Here is an 18,402-nt window from a genome sequence, read left to right on the forward strand (position 1 = left end):
AGAAGATGGACCATTGCCCCTCTGCACCCCCATAAGATTATGGGAGTAAATCTGAGTGGGAAATGAGACAGAAAGGAAAGGGGCAGGACAGAGCCATTAAAGGAATGACACAGCAATTAGCACCAAGATGGCAGAAAAGTCAGCTCCCAATAGACCTGGAGGCACAAGATGGTGGGAGATTTGACCTCCAGTGGACCTCGAGCTTCATTATACACACTGTAATGTACTAGCATGGTGAATGACACACCCGCAGGTGCCGTGATAGTTCTGAGGCTAACTACCAAAGGTCAAGGAGAGGGTGGTGGCCTAATTCCTGGGAATCCCCACCCCTTCTCCAAAATAGCTAGAATAATCCTCTCACTTGTTAGCATATAAAAACTATCAACATAGCACCTCCCAGTCACGCTCGCTCTCTCTCCTGCGCTCTCTCTCTCTCTCTCTCTCTCTCTCTCTCTCTCACCTTCCAAGATGATCTACACCATGTCTACAGAGTGTGTATCTACCTTTACTTTAACCACCACTCTGCACTCCTTCCCACATCGTGTACTCCTCTCTCAATAAATCTACTTTTACTCAAATATGGCTCACTCTTGAATTCTTTCCTGAGAGAAGCCAAGGACCCTCACTTGGTGGGTGCATTCCAGGGAGCCAATCGAGACCCGGGACACAGCCATCCTCTCATGCCCCCTTTTCTTCTTGTATCACTATCTTGTTCCTCCCTTCTTCTTTCTCCCCACTGGTAACCACTACTTTGTTCTCTATATCTGTGAGTCTGTTTCTTTTTTTGTTATATTCAGTTGTTTGTTTTATTTTTTATATTCCACATGTAAGTAAGTATGTAAAAGTTCTCATTATAAGAAAAAAATCTTGTAACTAAGTACAGTGATGAATGTTAACTTGACTTATTCTGGTAATCATTTTGCAATACAAAGTATCAAGTCATGTTTTATACCTGAAACTAATGTAATGTTATATGTTAATTATTTCTCAATTAAAAAAAAAAACAATAAAGGCCATTCCAATCAGCACCCAGGAGCACTGAAGGAGGGGGAAAAATAGAGTGAATGCACCAGTGTCCAAGAATACTTTGTATGGGTAAATATTATACCTTAACTTACAAATGGTGAAACTGAGGCTCAGGGACCAGAAATTGACACATTGTAACTGACTGTACTTGAATATAATAATAATAATAATAATAATAATAATAATAATAATAATAATAATAATAACATTCTCAAGTTCCAAGAGCTAGCAAGTGATACAACCAGGATTTGAATCCACATTTTTTTGACTCCACTGCTCACACATATACACACACATCTTCTGAAATTCAGATTCCTCTTGAAACCACATTGGTCTTTAAAATTCCATCCTTTCCCTCCTCATCAGGTTCATTGTCAGCTGTACCATTAATTTAGTTGAACAGAAGTTTCTAGGAACTATTACCAATCACACCAGTCTTGAGTTGTGTTTGACTTAGAGTTAATGAACAAATATAACAATTCTTTCTTAGCTTCCTGATACGGGCTTTGCTCAAGTCTGGAGCATGGTTAATAAAGCAAAGAACCCCTCCTACCATAAGATGAAATGGACATGGCCTCTTACATTTCAGCCATCAGATCTGCCTGGATTGGATTCGCAGCTCCTCTTGTCGCCTTCATCTTCAGAAATTAAAACTATCACCAGGGCAAGGCTCTGCTCCACTGGTGGTGCTCTGTGTCACGACTACATGTGACCACTGGGAACTACAGGGGACCCGGCACTTGTTTAGTGATCTAATTTTGAAAGGATTGTTCACATTTCCCACATGCCAAGATGTAGAAGACATCATCTCTGTTTCTTTCTCTTTCTAGTCTCATCTAATATTTTCTACCTAACCTCAACCTAGGATCCTGTACTGTCCCTGAGGTGACAGCTACCTTCCTACACAAATGTCCTTCAAAGCACGTCTGCTTCATTGGAAGAAAGATGCCCTTCTGTAGCAGTCACTGCTGGTGGCCTATCCAACAGTCACTCACACCTTCCTTGTTGACAGAACCCCAGTTCTGTCCATGTATCCCCCTCTCTGGTACAGGATGTGAATTCTGACTTGTCTAAGCCAGCAGTGAGCAAACTTTTTCTGTAAAGAGACAGCAAATACTTTTGGCTTTGCAGGCCATAAGGTCTCTGTTGCAACTACTCAACTCTGATGTTGCAGGATGAGAGCAACCACAGACAACAGGTAAACAAATGGGCATGGCTGTGTTCTAATAAAACTTTACATAAAGAAACAGGCATCAGGATGAATTTGGTAAGAGCTGTGCTCTGCTGACTCCTGGACTAATGCAATGGGACTAACGTAGTCCCATTTCTTTTGCTAGCGACTGGCTTAGACATGGGCATATGATACAACCACAGCCCATGTGAGATGAAGGGAGATCTGTGAGCAGCTCTGGGAGCCTTCCTTCTTTAAAAAGATTGTAAGGAAGAGATGATCCCTCTCTTCTGCTGGCCACCATCACATCGGGATGTGACGCCTGGAAATGTCACAGCCATTCTGAGGCCATGGAAATCTGGGAGCTATTGTAATCTATGGGACACCCATATGTCCCCCCAGGTGTGAATGGGGAACAATGATTCCTACCTATGAAAGCTAAATGATGTAAAGTCAGTCAAGTGCGAAGCAGAACGGGGGTAGAGCAAGCACTCGGCAAATGAGAGCCACTACTGCTCAATTTGCTCTGTATTTATGTGCCCATTAAATTGCTATGTAAAAGGTGCTGAATAAATAAAAACTCTGAAGAAGCATGTACTTGGAAGCATGTCCTTGGATGTTTTTTTCTCCCAAGAGCAAACCTAGATTCGCCCTGCTCCAATCCGTTCTGACTGGGACTCTCTCGTCCCAGTCTTAGGATTGGGATTCAGCCTGTGACCCTTACCTGAAGGAGGCTGGGGGTTGCTTCCTTGGCACTATGCTCTTCCAAGTCACAGGGAAGTCCTAAAAGTCCACACTTCTTATAAGCACAGATAATAACCACGAAAATGATCTGAGCAGCTGAGTGGTTGGTAAGAAGATCTGTCAGTAAAAGTACAAAAGAGTTCATCCTCATTCCTCCTCTGCAGTAGCTAACAGCCAGATGGTTTTACTTTTGAAGACACTAAGGCAGACAGAGATGAAAAGCCCTTGTCACTATTGTTAAGAGTAAAACAAATAGGGAATAGCTCAATGGTAAAGCGCATGCTTAGCATGCATAAGGTCCTACACTGGGTCATGCTGGAAATAAAAAAAGAATGAATCAGCAAAGGCCACTAGAAATCCTCGTCAAATTTTTATATATAGTTCAACCATTGCACACTCAAGAACATCTAGGTTTTCAAATTTACGTTTGGTAGTGAATTCTCTTTTCTCACATACAGTCTTATAGGGAAATTCCAATGTACAAAAGCTCTTTGAGGAAATAGGTAGGAAAGGAACGGAACCCAGGGGTCTTTCTTACCAAGCCCCTTGCCTTCTCTACCTGTTGAAATCAACCTAACATATAAAGTCTCATATAAATGAGCTTCTGCCTTACTTTGCACATATATATCTACTCGTGTAATGTTACAACCACCCCATGAGCTAACAGTTATTAGGCGTTTTTAGAGTTAGAAGACCCAAGGCTCAGAGAAGTCAAAGATTTGTCCAGGGTCAATGGTGACAAAGAGAAGACCTGAGTTCAAGATGTCCTACTCCAAATTCTAGACTTTCAACTGCCATCCTGAATGTTGTCTCTAATACTGTTCATGGTTCCCCTTGGTTGAAATTACTATTGCACCCTTTGGTACTTTCAGAGCATTTTTTCACAGTATATGTCACTCCCTGCCTCACATTATAATTTTCTTCCCCATGACTCACATGCACCTGGGGAGCAGACACTGTGTTCTGCTCATCACTAATGATCAAGGAATCATTTATAAATAGACAACTGGGTTTGCCTTCCTAGGTGAAGTGCCCTTAGAAGTAGACCCCTGAAAATTCAAAGTGCTCACTAAGCAGGTTTTGCTTCAACTAAGCCGCTTTTACCATCATTACCACCACCACCAGTACCTGCCCCATCTCCCTCCAGGCAGGGTCGTGTGACTAGTTTTCACCAACAGAATCTGAGTGGAAGGAAAAAGAGTCCATTCCAGGCTGAGGAATTTCTAGCAGCCTTTCCCTAAGTTCCCTCTTCTTCTTGCCTCCTGGGTGGATGCAGAGGAGCCAGTGAAGTTGCTTAGGCCCAAGAAGATAGTGGAGACACTTGGTGGAAGTATAACTGAGTGACAGTGGAAACTGTGAAGGGAGCATGTAATAAATCTACTGTATTAAAATTAAGCCACTGAGACTGGAATTGTTTGTTACAGCAACTGGCTCTCTCTGACAGATACATCCCCACTTATCCGAAGTCTATCATTCAGTTCTTTTAGTTAACAAGTATTCTTTCACAATATAAATGCTTCTAAACCAATTAAGGTGACAAGGTACCCTTACTTTAGTGTGTAAGAAACCATTTTAACTTTGGAATAAGGAAGACAGTATTGAATATTCATTTAATGGAGTGTTGCAGCCTCCAAGAATTACCTGATTGGGCTCTGCACCACCTTTAGACTCTTTAAATTGTAGAAAATTGATAGCCATACAAGTAATTCTTCTCTAGACAAGAAAATTAATCGGCCAGTGGAGAAACAGCCCTCATCCCTGGGGGAAGTCAGTCCTGTATCCATTTGTAAATTCACTTTAACAGTCCTTGACACCACATAAATTTGTGATTCTTTGATCTCTTCTTTGATCCATTTGTGGCATCTGCCTGGTTCCTTTATTAATTAATAAGTTTTTAAGGGTCTTTGACACATGTTCATTTTATAAGTGAATGAGAATCATAATTACATCTTCTTTTAAAATTTATCTTTTAACAATTATGAATTATTAATGGTCCCTCAAAAAGCCTTTAAACCAAGGTCTTAAAGAAAGAGTGTTTTGAGTCAGTGAAAGGAATTAAGAGGGGACTAAAGCCTCTTTGGATCCCAGGGCCCTCCTAGGTGGCTGCCACCAGTGCTCAAAGGAAGAGTGCAAAGTGAGGGTGATAAGGATGATGACCAGGAAGAAGGAAGAAAAAAGGGTTGCAAGAGTCCACTGAAAACAAATTTCCCCACATTATCATTTGTCCCATGGTTTCCCCCTACCTCCTTTTTATTAGTGGATTAAGTACAAAAAAAACAAAACAAAAGAAAACAAAAAACCTGTGGTTTCTGCAGCTCAGCCCTGAATGAGTAAGGCCTACCTAGCAAGAACTCTTCACCTTACCTCTGTGTGCACAGCCTCCATTATCCACCTGCATCCCACGTAGCAGGGCTCGGAAGCCCAAGGCCTTGGTCCTGTAGGATGTGCATTATTTACCAACCTTGTGATACACAAACCTAGTGGTAGTTCGCCTGGTACCTGTGGCTGATTTCACACCAAACCTTGTGCCGTTGGAAGTCATCAACTTTACCTCAAGTATTTACCCCCAAGGATTCGTCAGATCTGTCCTGCTGCAAACAGTTGCTGTCTTCTTTCAAGAAGAGCAGCTTGAAATTCAAATCCCATTATTTCAGAAAGATTTCAGCCCTGCAGGAAAACTTAGAGGTGGAAAGAATAAATCAAAATTCCCTCAGCTGTGAGCACTCCTCCATTTTCACTCCTTCCCTGGGTCTTGATAATTTGTATGTTTATAAAGTTTATTTTTAAGATTCTACATGTGAATTGAAATGGGGACCCCTTGCTGGACATATATCTATATTTTGTGCCACATTCTGTGAAAGAATCTTTCTGTCCAACAAAAAATCAGAGAAGTTCTGAGTTGGAAACGCAGAACCCTGTAGTTATTAATTCTCAGATGCTGAAATGAAATGAACAGGTTCACCGGATGACTTCACCCTCCCCTGATCACTGGGCCCAGCTCTGAGGCTTTAGCATTCTCTTTTTATGATCTCAACTGGAGACAGGGAAAAATTACTGAACTGTTCTATTTTCTGAAATGCAAAAGATAAGTGCATTCTTTCTCTGATCCAGGTCAAGTAAGACAAATAAAATTTGGGAGACTCCAAATATTCCAGATTCTTAATACAGTGGACCAATAACATTTGATTAAGTAATTCACCTTAATTTAGCATCATGTAACTTCAAATCAAAAGATAAGGACATCTTTTCCACTGTTTTCTCAATTTTGTTTTAACATAATTGGAAGCTTTTTAACATCTTGGTTTACTTTCCCCTGTATTTTTCAAAAAAGACAATTTATACTCCATTTCTTCATTTTTGAAAATGTTTTCAGTTCTCTCGATATTTCCTCTTGTTCACTTCCCACTAGAGCCTACTAGATGTTTTCATATGTTAATAATTCCCCAACTGCACCTACAAGTACATTCTGATTACAAAGAAATTAGTTCAAAGCATTCTTCTCAGACGTAATGTGCCTTATTAATGTTTTCATTAACTGTAGCTGATGAAGAGATTATTTTCTGGCTTAGTTCCAAGAATCCCTTTCTAGCTCTCCAAAGGAAAAGTGGCTGCTGAATTTTCACATAAGAAATTCATTCCTAATGAATGAAATGTGATTTTTTCCAATTCTCTAATTCAATGTAATTTAATTATAAAAATACAGATAAGGGCTTCAGCTTCTGGAAAGCATTAAGTCTATTATCTCACACAGATCATTAAAAGAAATAAAGATGAATAATCAGAAGCTGAGATATTTGGGTTTAGTTTCCAGAAGGATTCCTAACCAACATGTCCAAATTTATTTATTTTTTTGGTGAACCTCTGATACAAGCACCCAATATCTAAGACCTTTTAAAAAGCATTGAAGACATGAAAAAAGAAAATTTTTTCAAATCAGAACCCTAAAGTATTTAAAATACTATATTATAATTATAATTTTGTTACAGCCAGAAGTGAAATACAAAAAGACAACTTGATTCTCTGACTTAGGGAAGCAATACTTCAGTGGCAAAAAGAATGAGGTTTAATAAATTTCCATATAGGTGATGCCATGTGTGTTTTTATTCTTTGGTAGACGCTACCAAAGGCCTTATTGCTATTCAGCCACCTAATTAACAATATGGAAATTTTTTAAATGATTGATCACTGTGAGAATACAATCATCTGATTCAGATTCTAAAGTAATGAAGGTAGTTGGCCCAACATTTACAAGGTCTGATCATTTCTATGGTGTAGAATCACTCCAACCTAATTCTAAAAAAATACTCTAAAATGTTAGATTACTGGCCACAAAAAAGAAATGGTAGTTACTCGACATGATGCAAGTGTTAGCTAACGCTATGCTGGTAACTGTTTTGCAATATGTAAGTGTAACAAATCAACATGTTGTACAACTTAAACTTACACAATGTTGTATGTCACTCGTATCTCAATGAAGCTATCAAAAATAGAATAAAAATTTTAATTAGTTCATTACTAAAGGATTTGTAGATATAAAAACTACTTTAGGGGAAGTGGAGAGAACCAGAGAAAGTTAAGATCACATTAAGTTCTACCTATCGTATGATATTTAAGCTTAATCTCAGTTATAAGCGTTATGGAAAGCCCTCAGTACCTGATCAGTTACCATTTTTTCCGTGAATCCAGTCAATTACTCCATTTACCACACCCTCTCACCCAACGTTGCTATCCAGGATAGTTAAATAAGGGACTACTATTTAATTGGCAGAGTGCAATAAGGCATCCCTGTCCCTCTTCCCAACTGGAAAGTTTCAGGTTTAGAACAGCTACCACCTGGAAGAGAACCCCCTTTTAAGCCACCAACAGTAGTCAAAAAGAGTAATAATAATAATAAACAAAATGAGATAATGGAGGGGAAAATTAGTTCTACTGACAAGAACTGCTGGGGGAGTTTCACAGAGGACTCAGTGGGAGTTAGGGTTGCCAGGAAGGGCTTCAGCAAGAGCCAGGGGCAGAGAGATAAAACAGGGAGAAGGCCATCCCAAGAAAGAAGAGCAATGGAAGAAAAAAAATGTGGGGGTCAGGAAATGTCCTATGATGTTCTGGTGACAGTGACGATAGCCTAATGAAGGTAGAGGCCTGGGACAAAGCAGTCAGGAGAGAAATAAGGAGAGAAGACAGACCCCAGAGAGATCCTGGAGGTCCTTGAATATATGGGGTACATAAAAGAGACAAACATATTTGAAGAAATGCTTCCTGCCCAGGAACTGTAGAATTCCTGAGTTACCTGATCTAAATCTCCAATTCCTTATTTTAACATTTAATCCCTCCTTCACTCTTGCTGTGGTATATTTTTACTTTGCACCACTAATCCTATAAATTTCAAAAATAGCTCTGGCTTCCTGGGAGGCTGGCAGTTATTCTGGATCACACAGAGCCTACTACTACAGCACTGGAGAGACCCAGCTGGTGCAAAGATTAATATTTCACCAACCAAGACTGATTTCCCTTCCTGAGCCCAGGGAAGCTTTATGCCTCAGGGAGTTGGCTCCGTGCTCCAGACACACAAAATCTCGTACACAGAGGTAGCTGCAGCTGCCACCGTGCTACAGAGACACTCGCCACTAACTCTATTCTGTGAGTTTTCCTCATTAGCATCTGAGACTTAGAGGTGACTCCTCACAAGTTTTCCCAAAAGAAAATTTAGGAGAATAAGGGAATTTGCAGCGTCCCACAGTTAATTTGGACAAAGGGAACTGTGTGTGTGCGTCTGTGTGTCTGTGTCTGTGTGTTAATGATCTGACTTCTATGATTCTTGGAATTAATGAATTTCTAAGCCTCAATTTGGCCTGAGATTCTTTGTGCAAAAGTCCTACAAACTGCTGTGAAAAATCGTTGTGTCCGTCTTTTTTAAAAAATGTAACACAACCCAAAAACTTATCTATGCCATCAATCCTTTCCTCCTTCCGAACAGCTTACCATTTCCTATATTAAAAGAACACAAAAGTTCGACTGTAGCCATTATACATAATTGCTCATCAGAAGTGTCATGAACATCAAAATGAAGGGGAAAACACAGAATACATTAAATTCTTTTTAAGTCAAAACCTGGATTTCTTTAGAGTTAGCCAGCTCTCTTTTTGTCTTCTGGTTCACGACAGTGTCCTCAGAACACACCTGTGAGCACGGATGGAAGCGAGCAGTAGGAAGGAAGTCTTTATTTTTATATATTTAACCTATTTATAACCTACCTCATGCTAAAAAGAGGATTTACAGCTTCTCACAAAGATACCTACAATATAACAGGATAAAAATAAATGGAAAAACTCAGGAAATAAATGCATTTAAAACTAAATTCCTGAGTTTGTCAAAGTTTTCACCACAGGCATATAGCCAGATTTTCTCCTCTAGAAATCCCCAACTACTACCAATCTGCAAGTAACTGATAGCTCAAGGGAAAAGATCTAGGAAGAAATAACTTGGACTCGGAAGGCATCTTGCCCTGCAGACCTAATTTCCCTTAAGCACTCTTTCTTGTGAGGCAAGGAGAGTCAGGGATCAAGGTCTCTAATTTTTTTTTTTTTTGAGTGAAGGTAGATTTATTGAGAGAGATACATTGAAGGGCAAGAGAAAGGCCACGAGGTGTGGGGGTTGGGTGCTCAAATTAAAAGCAGGTACACATTCCATAGACAGAATGCGGGCCGTCTCCGAAGAGGGAGAGAGACAGGGGCGGCCGCAAGGTGCCGTGTTGCTGGTTTTTATGGGCTTGGTGGTTTCATATGCTAATAAGTCTAATTTATTTTATTTTATTTATCTATGTTTTTATTTTATTTTGGGGAGGGGGGAGGTAATTCGGTTTTTATCTATTATTATTATTATTTTTTTAATGGGGTACTAGGGATTGAACCCAGGACCTCATGCACGCTAAGTATGTGCTCTACCACTGAGCTATACCCTCCCCACTGTGATCTCCAATTTAAACTCTGGCACCAGTGTGACTTCTCTACTGCGGAAAAAGGAGGTCTGCACCCAAGTCCTCTGCTCTTCCTGTTTAGGAAAAATAATTAAGTTCTTTCCAAAGAAAGAGTGAATGCCATTACTTCAAATCCAGAAACCCTGGGTACCGTCTTGAGACAGGAAGGAACCCCTAAGTAACTGGCCGGCGCCTACCAAAGGACACTCGTACCCAGAGATGCTCACTCACTCCAGATGCAGGAGTCTGGGCACAAACCTTGACAGTCCAGATTTAGACATCTGCTATGTGACCATGTACTTTCTGGGGAAATTAAACCATGGATATTGACTTTAAGTTTGATCTCTATGTGACTGTAAAAACCTGGTTTTTTTAAGACACACTAATCCAATACACATAAGATCATTACAAGCAATGTAAATTTTGACTAATGGGGATTCAATTCATAAAATATAGAACATTTCTTAAAATCTCCTTTCTCCATCACCCTTCACAAACAGAAGCTGCTTCACCCCAGGCAACACCCAGTAACCGCAGCCTAGGACAGCTGTGCTCCAGGGGTGGGACCCAGGTAGAGGTACTTTGTGTAGCTCTCTAGGGGATTCCAACGTGCAGTCAAGAGTGAGAACCACTGGCCCGGGGCCTTCAGCCAACGTGCCACCCACTTTGTGCTGGTTACGCTAGATTAAGGTTCCTTTCCTTTTCCTTCTGTACACATACTTAGCAGCTTCCTGAGCAACCTCATAATCCACAGCTTAACATGTTAGAGGCCAAAATACACCAACATTTGTCACAGTGAAGGGTTGTTTGAAATCTCACACTTTCCACTATCTTTTACGGAGCATCTTATCATTGCTGACACAGCCTGTGTCGCGTTATATTTAAGTGTTCAATCTTGGCTATACGTTAAGTGTTTTAAAAGAATAAGAAGGATGATGAGGAGAAGAAAGAGAAGGGCTGACCGGTTTAGGGGCCGAGGGTCTGCCTTTCTCACAGACAAGCGCTCAGTTTCTCTAGGACTCAACCACCACACCCTTTGCCTGCAGTTCATTCTGTTTCTACAAATTCAAAACACATGGGTCTTGTGTTTTCTCTCTTTCATCTTCAATCATCCTAAATCACTAGGTAATGAACCTGATAAATAATAAAAAACAAATGATATCATCTTAATGGATTATCCTATCCAGACAGCAAATCTGCATTTTTCTAAAGCCTTCTAGAGATGCATTATTTCAATCTAAAGGAAGGCTCTTAATAGTGAAAAGGAGGCAGTGTTAAAACAGACAGGGTGATATAAATTAGCTGCCCACTCAAAGAAATCCCTGGTTACAAGGGATGATTCAGTTTCTCACTGTGGAATTGCTCGGCCACTGACCTCGCATCTATGGGACCACTCTCTGCCCCATGGTAACTTCTCTCTTAATATGTCAGCCTCTCAGTTCCCACAGCACACAGCACACACGGAGCAGGTGCTCTTTGAATGTCTGGTGAAAAACTAGAAACATTGGAGCTCTTCATTCTTCTACTTTCCTATACTGTTAGTTGAATATCACATTTTTTTAAAGACTTCTAGAGAAAAGTATTCTACTTCCTAAATCAGGAGCCCATTTCAATGTTAGATGCAGGCTTTTGGGGGAAAAAAAGTGAAGACATCTATAATAATTCTGCACTTAATAACTGATGGCTTTTGGAAGCCTTATGTACCCAGAACATCAACCAAACTCTAAAGTGGCCAAAAGTGGTCTCTTCCTAGAACAATGCCACCCTCAGGCCCTCATCCAACTCATGAACTCAAAATATATTTAAGACAAAGATATTAATTAGAGGGTTCTTAGAAGGTAGAAGAGATATGAATAGGAATCAGCCACAAGAGAGGAAAACAGAAAAACCCAAAAGTCATGAGTGATAGATGTGGTGATTGACACGCACCCCTATCTAGTCCATCAGTCATGTGATCACATCCCCTTACCAATCATTGTTCAGAAATCAGCATGTGACCTAACCCAGCCAATCAGAAGTGAGAAGAATTCTACTGGGGGATTCTTGGAAAGGCTTCCTCTCTCCTGAGAAAGAAACACAGTAAAAAGACAGTCATCTTCTTTGTCTGAACAATGTCTTGTCTGTGTGTAACACCTGAAACTGCTTCAGCCACTGCAACTGTAAGGAGGCCAGCCTGGGGCCAAGGTCAACATCTTAAGAAAGACAGTGCAACAACATGGAAAAACTTGAGTCACTGATGACAGCTGAGCTACTGAGTCAGCTGAGTCAGGAGCTCCACCTCTGGACTTCTTGCTTTGAGAGAAAATGTATTTCTTTACTGTAAATCAGTTTAAAGTTTCTGCTACCTGTAGCTAAAGCATCCTAACAGATATAGGATGTACAAAGGGAAGAATTACTGGATATTAATTACATTGGAGATGTTTAAACATCAAAATGGATATGTTGACTTAGGTTATTTATATTGATTTTATACTTTTAAAAGAATAACCGTGTAATTTATTATAGCAAAAGGATAAGAAGTAGTGTGGGCCACAGTATCAGCTCTCTGTACAGATTCTTACTGATAAATCTGAAAATGAACTTGTTAGATCAGAGAAGAAATAGATTCTGCAAACATGAATAAAGAGCTTCCTATCCGCTGCTAGCATTTTTCCCATCAATCAGTGCACCTGAACCACAGCATGGAGCTTTCACTCCTGATCCTCTCTCCTGACAACATGCAGTTCAGCCCATGGTCCCACATCCCGACAGTAAGATCAAGAACTGAGCCCCCGCTCTCCAATGCTTTAGATGCCATGTGTACGTGACAATACAGAAAACAGAAGTGCAGAGAATTAAGCCATGAATCTACTTGCTCTGTCTTAGAAAATCATCTAAGTTTTCTGTTCTTGTTACTTCACAAGAAATGAAACGATAATCTATTCAAAGAGTTTGTATTATTTTTAGCCAATCCCAACTACCCACTTCAATCTGTTCATTTTTAAAGGTTTCCAAGGGTTTTAGCATTTGCTTTGGAATATCATTCATATTGTAAAATAGGATGTAACAATCTCTAAATAAAATAACCCACTTAAAAATAGGAATGAATAAGATGGACAGTTAAGTGTAATTACATTAAATTGGATCACTTTTTAAAGGTCTCATTCTTTACATTTTTAATGATTCACCAAGAAAAAAACTATAGTTAAGTTTACAGTGTTCACACTCAGACTACAGCTGCCACTCACTCAGCTCTACTTTCTAAAATGAAGCTGTTCACGAAACACTTCTTGAAATCTGTATCCTTTCCTATTTCTGCCGTAACAAAGCACCACAGATGCAGCAGCTCAAAGCATCACAAATTTATGATCTTAGAGTTCTGCAGGTCAAAAGTCTGAAATGGGTCTTGAGGGGCTAAAATCAAGGGGTCAGCGGGGTTGTGTTCCTTCTGTAGGCTCAAGGGGAGAATCTATCCATCTCCTTGCCTTTTCCAGGTTCTGGAGGCTGCCAGAACTCCCTGCTTATGGCCACATCTCTCTGACCTCTGCCTGTCATCACAGATTCTTCTCCTCCCACACTCTTTGCTGGGTGATTACACTGGGCCCACCCATAAAACCCAAGATACACTCCCCATCACCAGATCTTTAACTTAATTACATCAGCAAAGTCCTCGGGCCATGCAAAATAACACAGTCACAGGTTTCAAAGATTAGAACATTATGGGGGAGCCATTATTCTTTGTACCACAAAATCTATCACTAAGAGGGGAGGTTTTCCTCTATTTCACATGGTATGAGAGTATTTAGGAAACTGTATCAATTAATATTGATCTGGAAGTTGTCATTGGCTTTGAGTTACTAGGAGATGCTCCTGTCCCACCAAGAAAAAGTTGGTGAGCCAAAAAGATCCTAGACCCAGACAGCATTCTAACACTGTCTTCCCACAGTGGAAAAAAAGAAAGGCTTGAAAGGTTTGTTCCTGATTTTGGTTCCCAGGAAAACTACAACGTGAAAAACATGCCGGCAAACTGAATTTATCAGGAACAGAAGTGGCAGTAAAAGGTAAGAGACATCCAGCGAAATGGTCAATTTTATAAAAAGAAAAATCTGATATTAAATAAAATTTCAGGGCTTGGGGAAATTACTTTTTTAAAAACCCTGTGTCTGTGTCTGCACCATCACTTTATTTTCTGGTGGGGTGGTAGGTAATTAAGTTTACTTATTTACTTATTTTTCAGTGGAGGTGCTGAGAATTGAACCCAGGACCTGTGCCTGCTAAGCATGTGCTCTGCCACTGAGCTATACCCTCCCCCACCCTGGGAAATCACTTTTAAAAGCATAATAAATCACTAAGGGTGTCACTAATTTAAGAAACTTTGGCCATGTATGGAGGCTGGAATCACACAAAGGCATTGGAGGGACGAAAGAGCATGGCACATGCTGACGGGTTGGCAAAGAACATTGCAAGTGGGTAAAAAGAAGCTCTAGGAGATATGGCAGCAGATGAGGCTGGAAAGGTAAGCAAAGGTGCGTCATGGAGAGCTTTGACTGCAAGAGGTTTTAACTTGTACTTTATGAAAACCGTTCTGGTGACAGCGCAGTGGAGGAACAGTGGCAAAGCGTGAGACTGGGGAGAGAAAAAGGCCACGTGAGAAATGGAGGCATGAACTAAGGCAGAGGAAGTGGGATGGAGAAAAAGGAGGCAAGCTGAGAGCTTTTAGTCACAGGTACTGACTGATATGAGAGGACGGGGAAAATAGAGTTGAGGATGATTTCTAGGTGCTCTGATTGGGCAAACAGGTGGATAGTGATGCCTCTGATGAAACTAGGGAGTAGAGGAAGAGACGTGAACTTGGCGTATCGGGGGAGATGATGAACTGGTTCTGGGCATGCTGAATATGAGAAGCCTGTGGGGTTTCCAGGAGGGACTTAGATTTTGAGTCTTGAATTCAGGAAAGAAGTCTGGGGCTGAGATACTGGTTACATGCCTCTTAAATCTTACCTCTGCTACACTGAAGGTATAAGCAGGCCTTTTAAAGACTAAGAGAATTTCAGGAAGATTTCTCTGGAGAAGAGTTCACATCGCCTCAGGTCAAGAGAGTGAGGCATCAAAGAATCACCCAGTGCTTAATAGCATCTCTCCTGAAGAAACCAAGAGGAGACAGACGGGAGCATCCCTCTGACAGGAAAGAGAGAGTCAGAGTTGGGATCAGCCTACATCCATGGAGACTCTCACCAAAGACTCAGCCACACACAGGAGAGAGTTAACTTGGGGTTGTCTGGACACTCGCTGCTGAAGTGAGACTGTATTTGGCGATGAAATGCAATCACGAGAATGAACAGAAGAGTCACAGGACTGCTGAAGGCTCACCCAGAAGCGAGGGAAGAATGTTCCCCATGGAGGAAATTCTAAAAGGACAGAGGATAACAAAGTACGTTTGTTTTAAGACTCCAGACCATTCATGCTGCTTGTTCAGCTGACTGGCTATACACAATCCCTCCCCATTTGGAAGTCCTCCCAGAGCCGACAGCTGTCCTCCAGTTAGGAAGGAGAGACAGAATTCCTTCCAAAAATTAGGTAACTGTGTTCTTCGTGGGCAGATGGAGACTGTTTGGAGCCTGGCTATTGAAAAACATAAATATAAACATATTGAAGAAAAACTTAAGAACTTTTTCCCAAATGAAACACCCCTAAACAGAAAATCCATTCTGTTCCCCCTTCAATACCAATGAAAGAAAGCTGTCACCTCAGAAAAGTAAAAGGAAAGGAGGGAGGGAGGAAAGAAACACGCATGGCTCTTACCCAGGCCCTGATTTTGCTGTTCCCACTCGATGGCGTCCTGGTAGGTGGCTCTTTCCAAAGGGACCACGTTTCTCTGCTCTAAGCCAGGTTCCTGAGACGTGATGCCAGGGAGGGTAAAGCCAGGTAGCTCGGTGTCACCACCCAAGCTCTCGTCCAGGGCGTCTGCATCTTTATCTTCTTCGTCTTCCTCCTCGTCTTCCTCCTCCTCATCTTCCTCCTCTTCATCCTCTTCATCCTCATCTTCTTCTCCCTCTAGGCAAGAAATCAAAGGGAACACGAGGAAATACAGTGAGTGCATACAAATGAATCTTCTGAAATGACCCAGACACTACAAAATCATCACAACTGGCCTTTCAAGACACATTTTATAGCCAAAATCAGGCACTAAGAGCTTTAGGGGGTGATGTGCCCACCATGTACCTACATTTTAAACTTTCAAAAACCACAGTTATGTCAGATAAGTGTCACACACCATGTTTACTGGGAGTCAAATTTCAGGGAAGATGGATCTTTGTTAAAGTTATATTTATATTTACAAGGGTAGGAAACATCCTCTTCCTGTTTTCTAGGGGTTGTTAAAGACCCCTATCTGTTAGAAAGCACACTGAAATACTAGCAGAATGTAAAAGGGGTGTTCCACTCTCTTTATGTTTCATAATGCTCAACAAGAGAACTCATGCTGTTGGCACAGTTTCCTCTCTGTTCTTCTTCCACATCAGTGAGTAGAGCTCACAGCAGTGTCAAGTGAGAGGGACATGAATCCGCTCCTCCATCTGTTCTCCTAGCCCAGGAGTGACCCAAGAAACTGGACACAATTACAGCAACATTCTCAATCCAGTTGTCAAGGGGATGGGGACATGAGCTGTTGATCAAGGACAGTCAGAAAAGCAACACAAGAGAAAAATCATTATCGTTACCATCATCATATGAATTAAATTCATAATGTGTCCTTTGTGATGCTTCAAGCAGCGTAGGTTTAGGCAACTTAAGAGCCCCAATTTGATTTTGTTTCACTAATTTCAATTTTCGAGGAATACTTGGAGGCCTCACCCTCCACAGGAAGGCACCCCTGAAGCCCCCGATGAGGGCCCACAAAAGCCATCGAAGGCCTTCCCCCTGGTCGCTCCCCTTGGCTCTCAACACAGCAGTGACTCTTCCAACGGCAGAGAAGAGAAGAGGGAAGATTAAAACCACCCAAGAATTCTGAGACTTTCCTTTTCGGCTCCCAGCCAGTTTTCTCCACATAGAACCCCTTCCATCATCTATCATTTACAGGTTTTTTTTTAACTTAAAAAAATTACCTGTCAGCTTTTTCATTCTTACATATCCTTTAACTTGGCAGGACTTAATACCTTCCATTATTCCAAAAATTCAACAAACATTTATCAACCACCTAGTCCAGGCACTAGGAATAGAGCGATAATGTTTCTGCTTTCATAGAACTGGTATGTCAGGAGACATACAGAAAACAGACAGATCTACAAATAGATAATCAATACATTACACCCTGATTAAAACTGGCAAGAAGATAGAAAATGCCAGGTGCTACTTTAGATCGAGCGATCAAGGAAAGCTTTTCCGATAAAGTCTGAATAGAGATCACACCAAAATAATGAATTTTCTGGTTTCGTTGAGGTCAGTATCTACAGGAAGAGAAGCATTCTCAGCAGAGGGGAATGGAGGGAACACCCAGGGCAAAGCCTTGAGGCAGATGTCTGCTTATTGTGTTCAAACAACGGCAAAGGAGACTGGGCTCGGGGCTGGGAGGCAGGGAGGCACAGAGAGAATACAGGAAATGAGAAGGAAGGGTGGGCAGGGGCCACATCTAACGTGTATTTATAAGGAATGACGCAGGCTGCAGGGTGGAGAACAGGCTATATCAGAGCACGAGACAAAGCAGGGGGGCCCACCAGGAGGCCGTTTCAGAACCCAGGGGATGGATCATGGTGCTTTGGATGAGCGTGTAGTCCTGGAAAGGGAGAGAGGTGATCAGGTCTGGGATGTAATCTCAAGGTAGAGCCCTGCTGATAATTATAATGTGGGATGTGGGAGGAAGACCCCACTTTACCAAAAATGGGAATGAAAGGATAAAGAGCAAAAATAAGAATTTTATTTGACATACAGTCACTGTGTGATGGCTTGTGCCTACGACATCCAAGTGGAAATGTTGTAAGTCTAGGGAAGGTCAAAGCTGGAGAAAAATCTAGGAGTCATCAACTTACAAATAATACTTAAAACCTTGAGACTGGCTGAGATCACCAAGAAAGTGAGTGTGGATGAAAAGGAAGTGGTCCAGCCCAAGCCCTGGAAAATGGAACATTTAGACGTTGGCCAGCAGAGGGAGATTCAGCAAAGGAGACAGAGAAGTGACCACTGAGGTGGGAGAAAAACCAAGACAAGTGAATAAATCAGTTCTGAGGAGATAAGAAACTGAGACTGTCCACCTGGCTTTGATATTTTGGAAGTCAATAGTGACCTTGCCAGAAGTTGTTTCCTGGGAATGGTAGGGACAAAAGCCCTGGGAGTGCTTCAAAAGGAAATCAGAAAAAAGGAAGTAGACACAGCAAATTTAGAAAACTCTAAGAAGAAATTTGAAAAAGAGAACGGGGCAGTAGAGGGTAGTTGGAGGGAGATACAGGGTCAAGGGTAGGTTTTTGAAATAGGAGATACTACAATTTGCTTGTAATTGATGAGTAAGGTCTGATAG

The 18,402-nt window shown here is 41.2% G+C and overlaps 1 protein-coding gene across 2 annotated transcripts in view; it reads right to left on the reverse strand.

Annotated features, from left to right (window-relative positions):
* Window positions 1-18,402, reverse strand: part of ARMH4 (armadillo like helical domain containing 4) — a 119,349-nt gene that overhangs the window by 59,391 nt on the left and 41,556 nt on the right. For both annotated transcript variants that reach the window (XM_031679082.2, XM_031679081.2), the window contains exon 5: window positions 15,696-15,947. In XM_031679082.2, coding sequence (XP_031534942.1) covers window positions 15,696-15,947 — 252 coding nt within the window. The remainder of the gene's footprint in view (window positions 1-15,695; window positions 15,948-18,402) is intronic.

This window comes from Vicugna pacos, chromosome 6 (genome assembly GCF_048564905.1).
Source record: "Vicugna pacos chromosome 6, VicPac4, whole genome shotgun sequence".
Taxonomy (NCBI): domain Eukaryota; kingdom Metazoa; phylum Chordata; class Mammalia; order Artiodactyla; family Camelidae; genus Vicugna; species Vicugna pacos.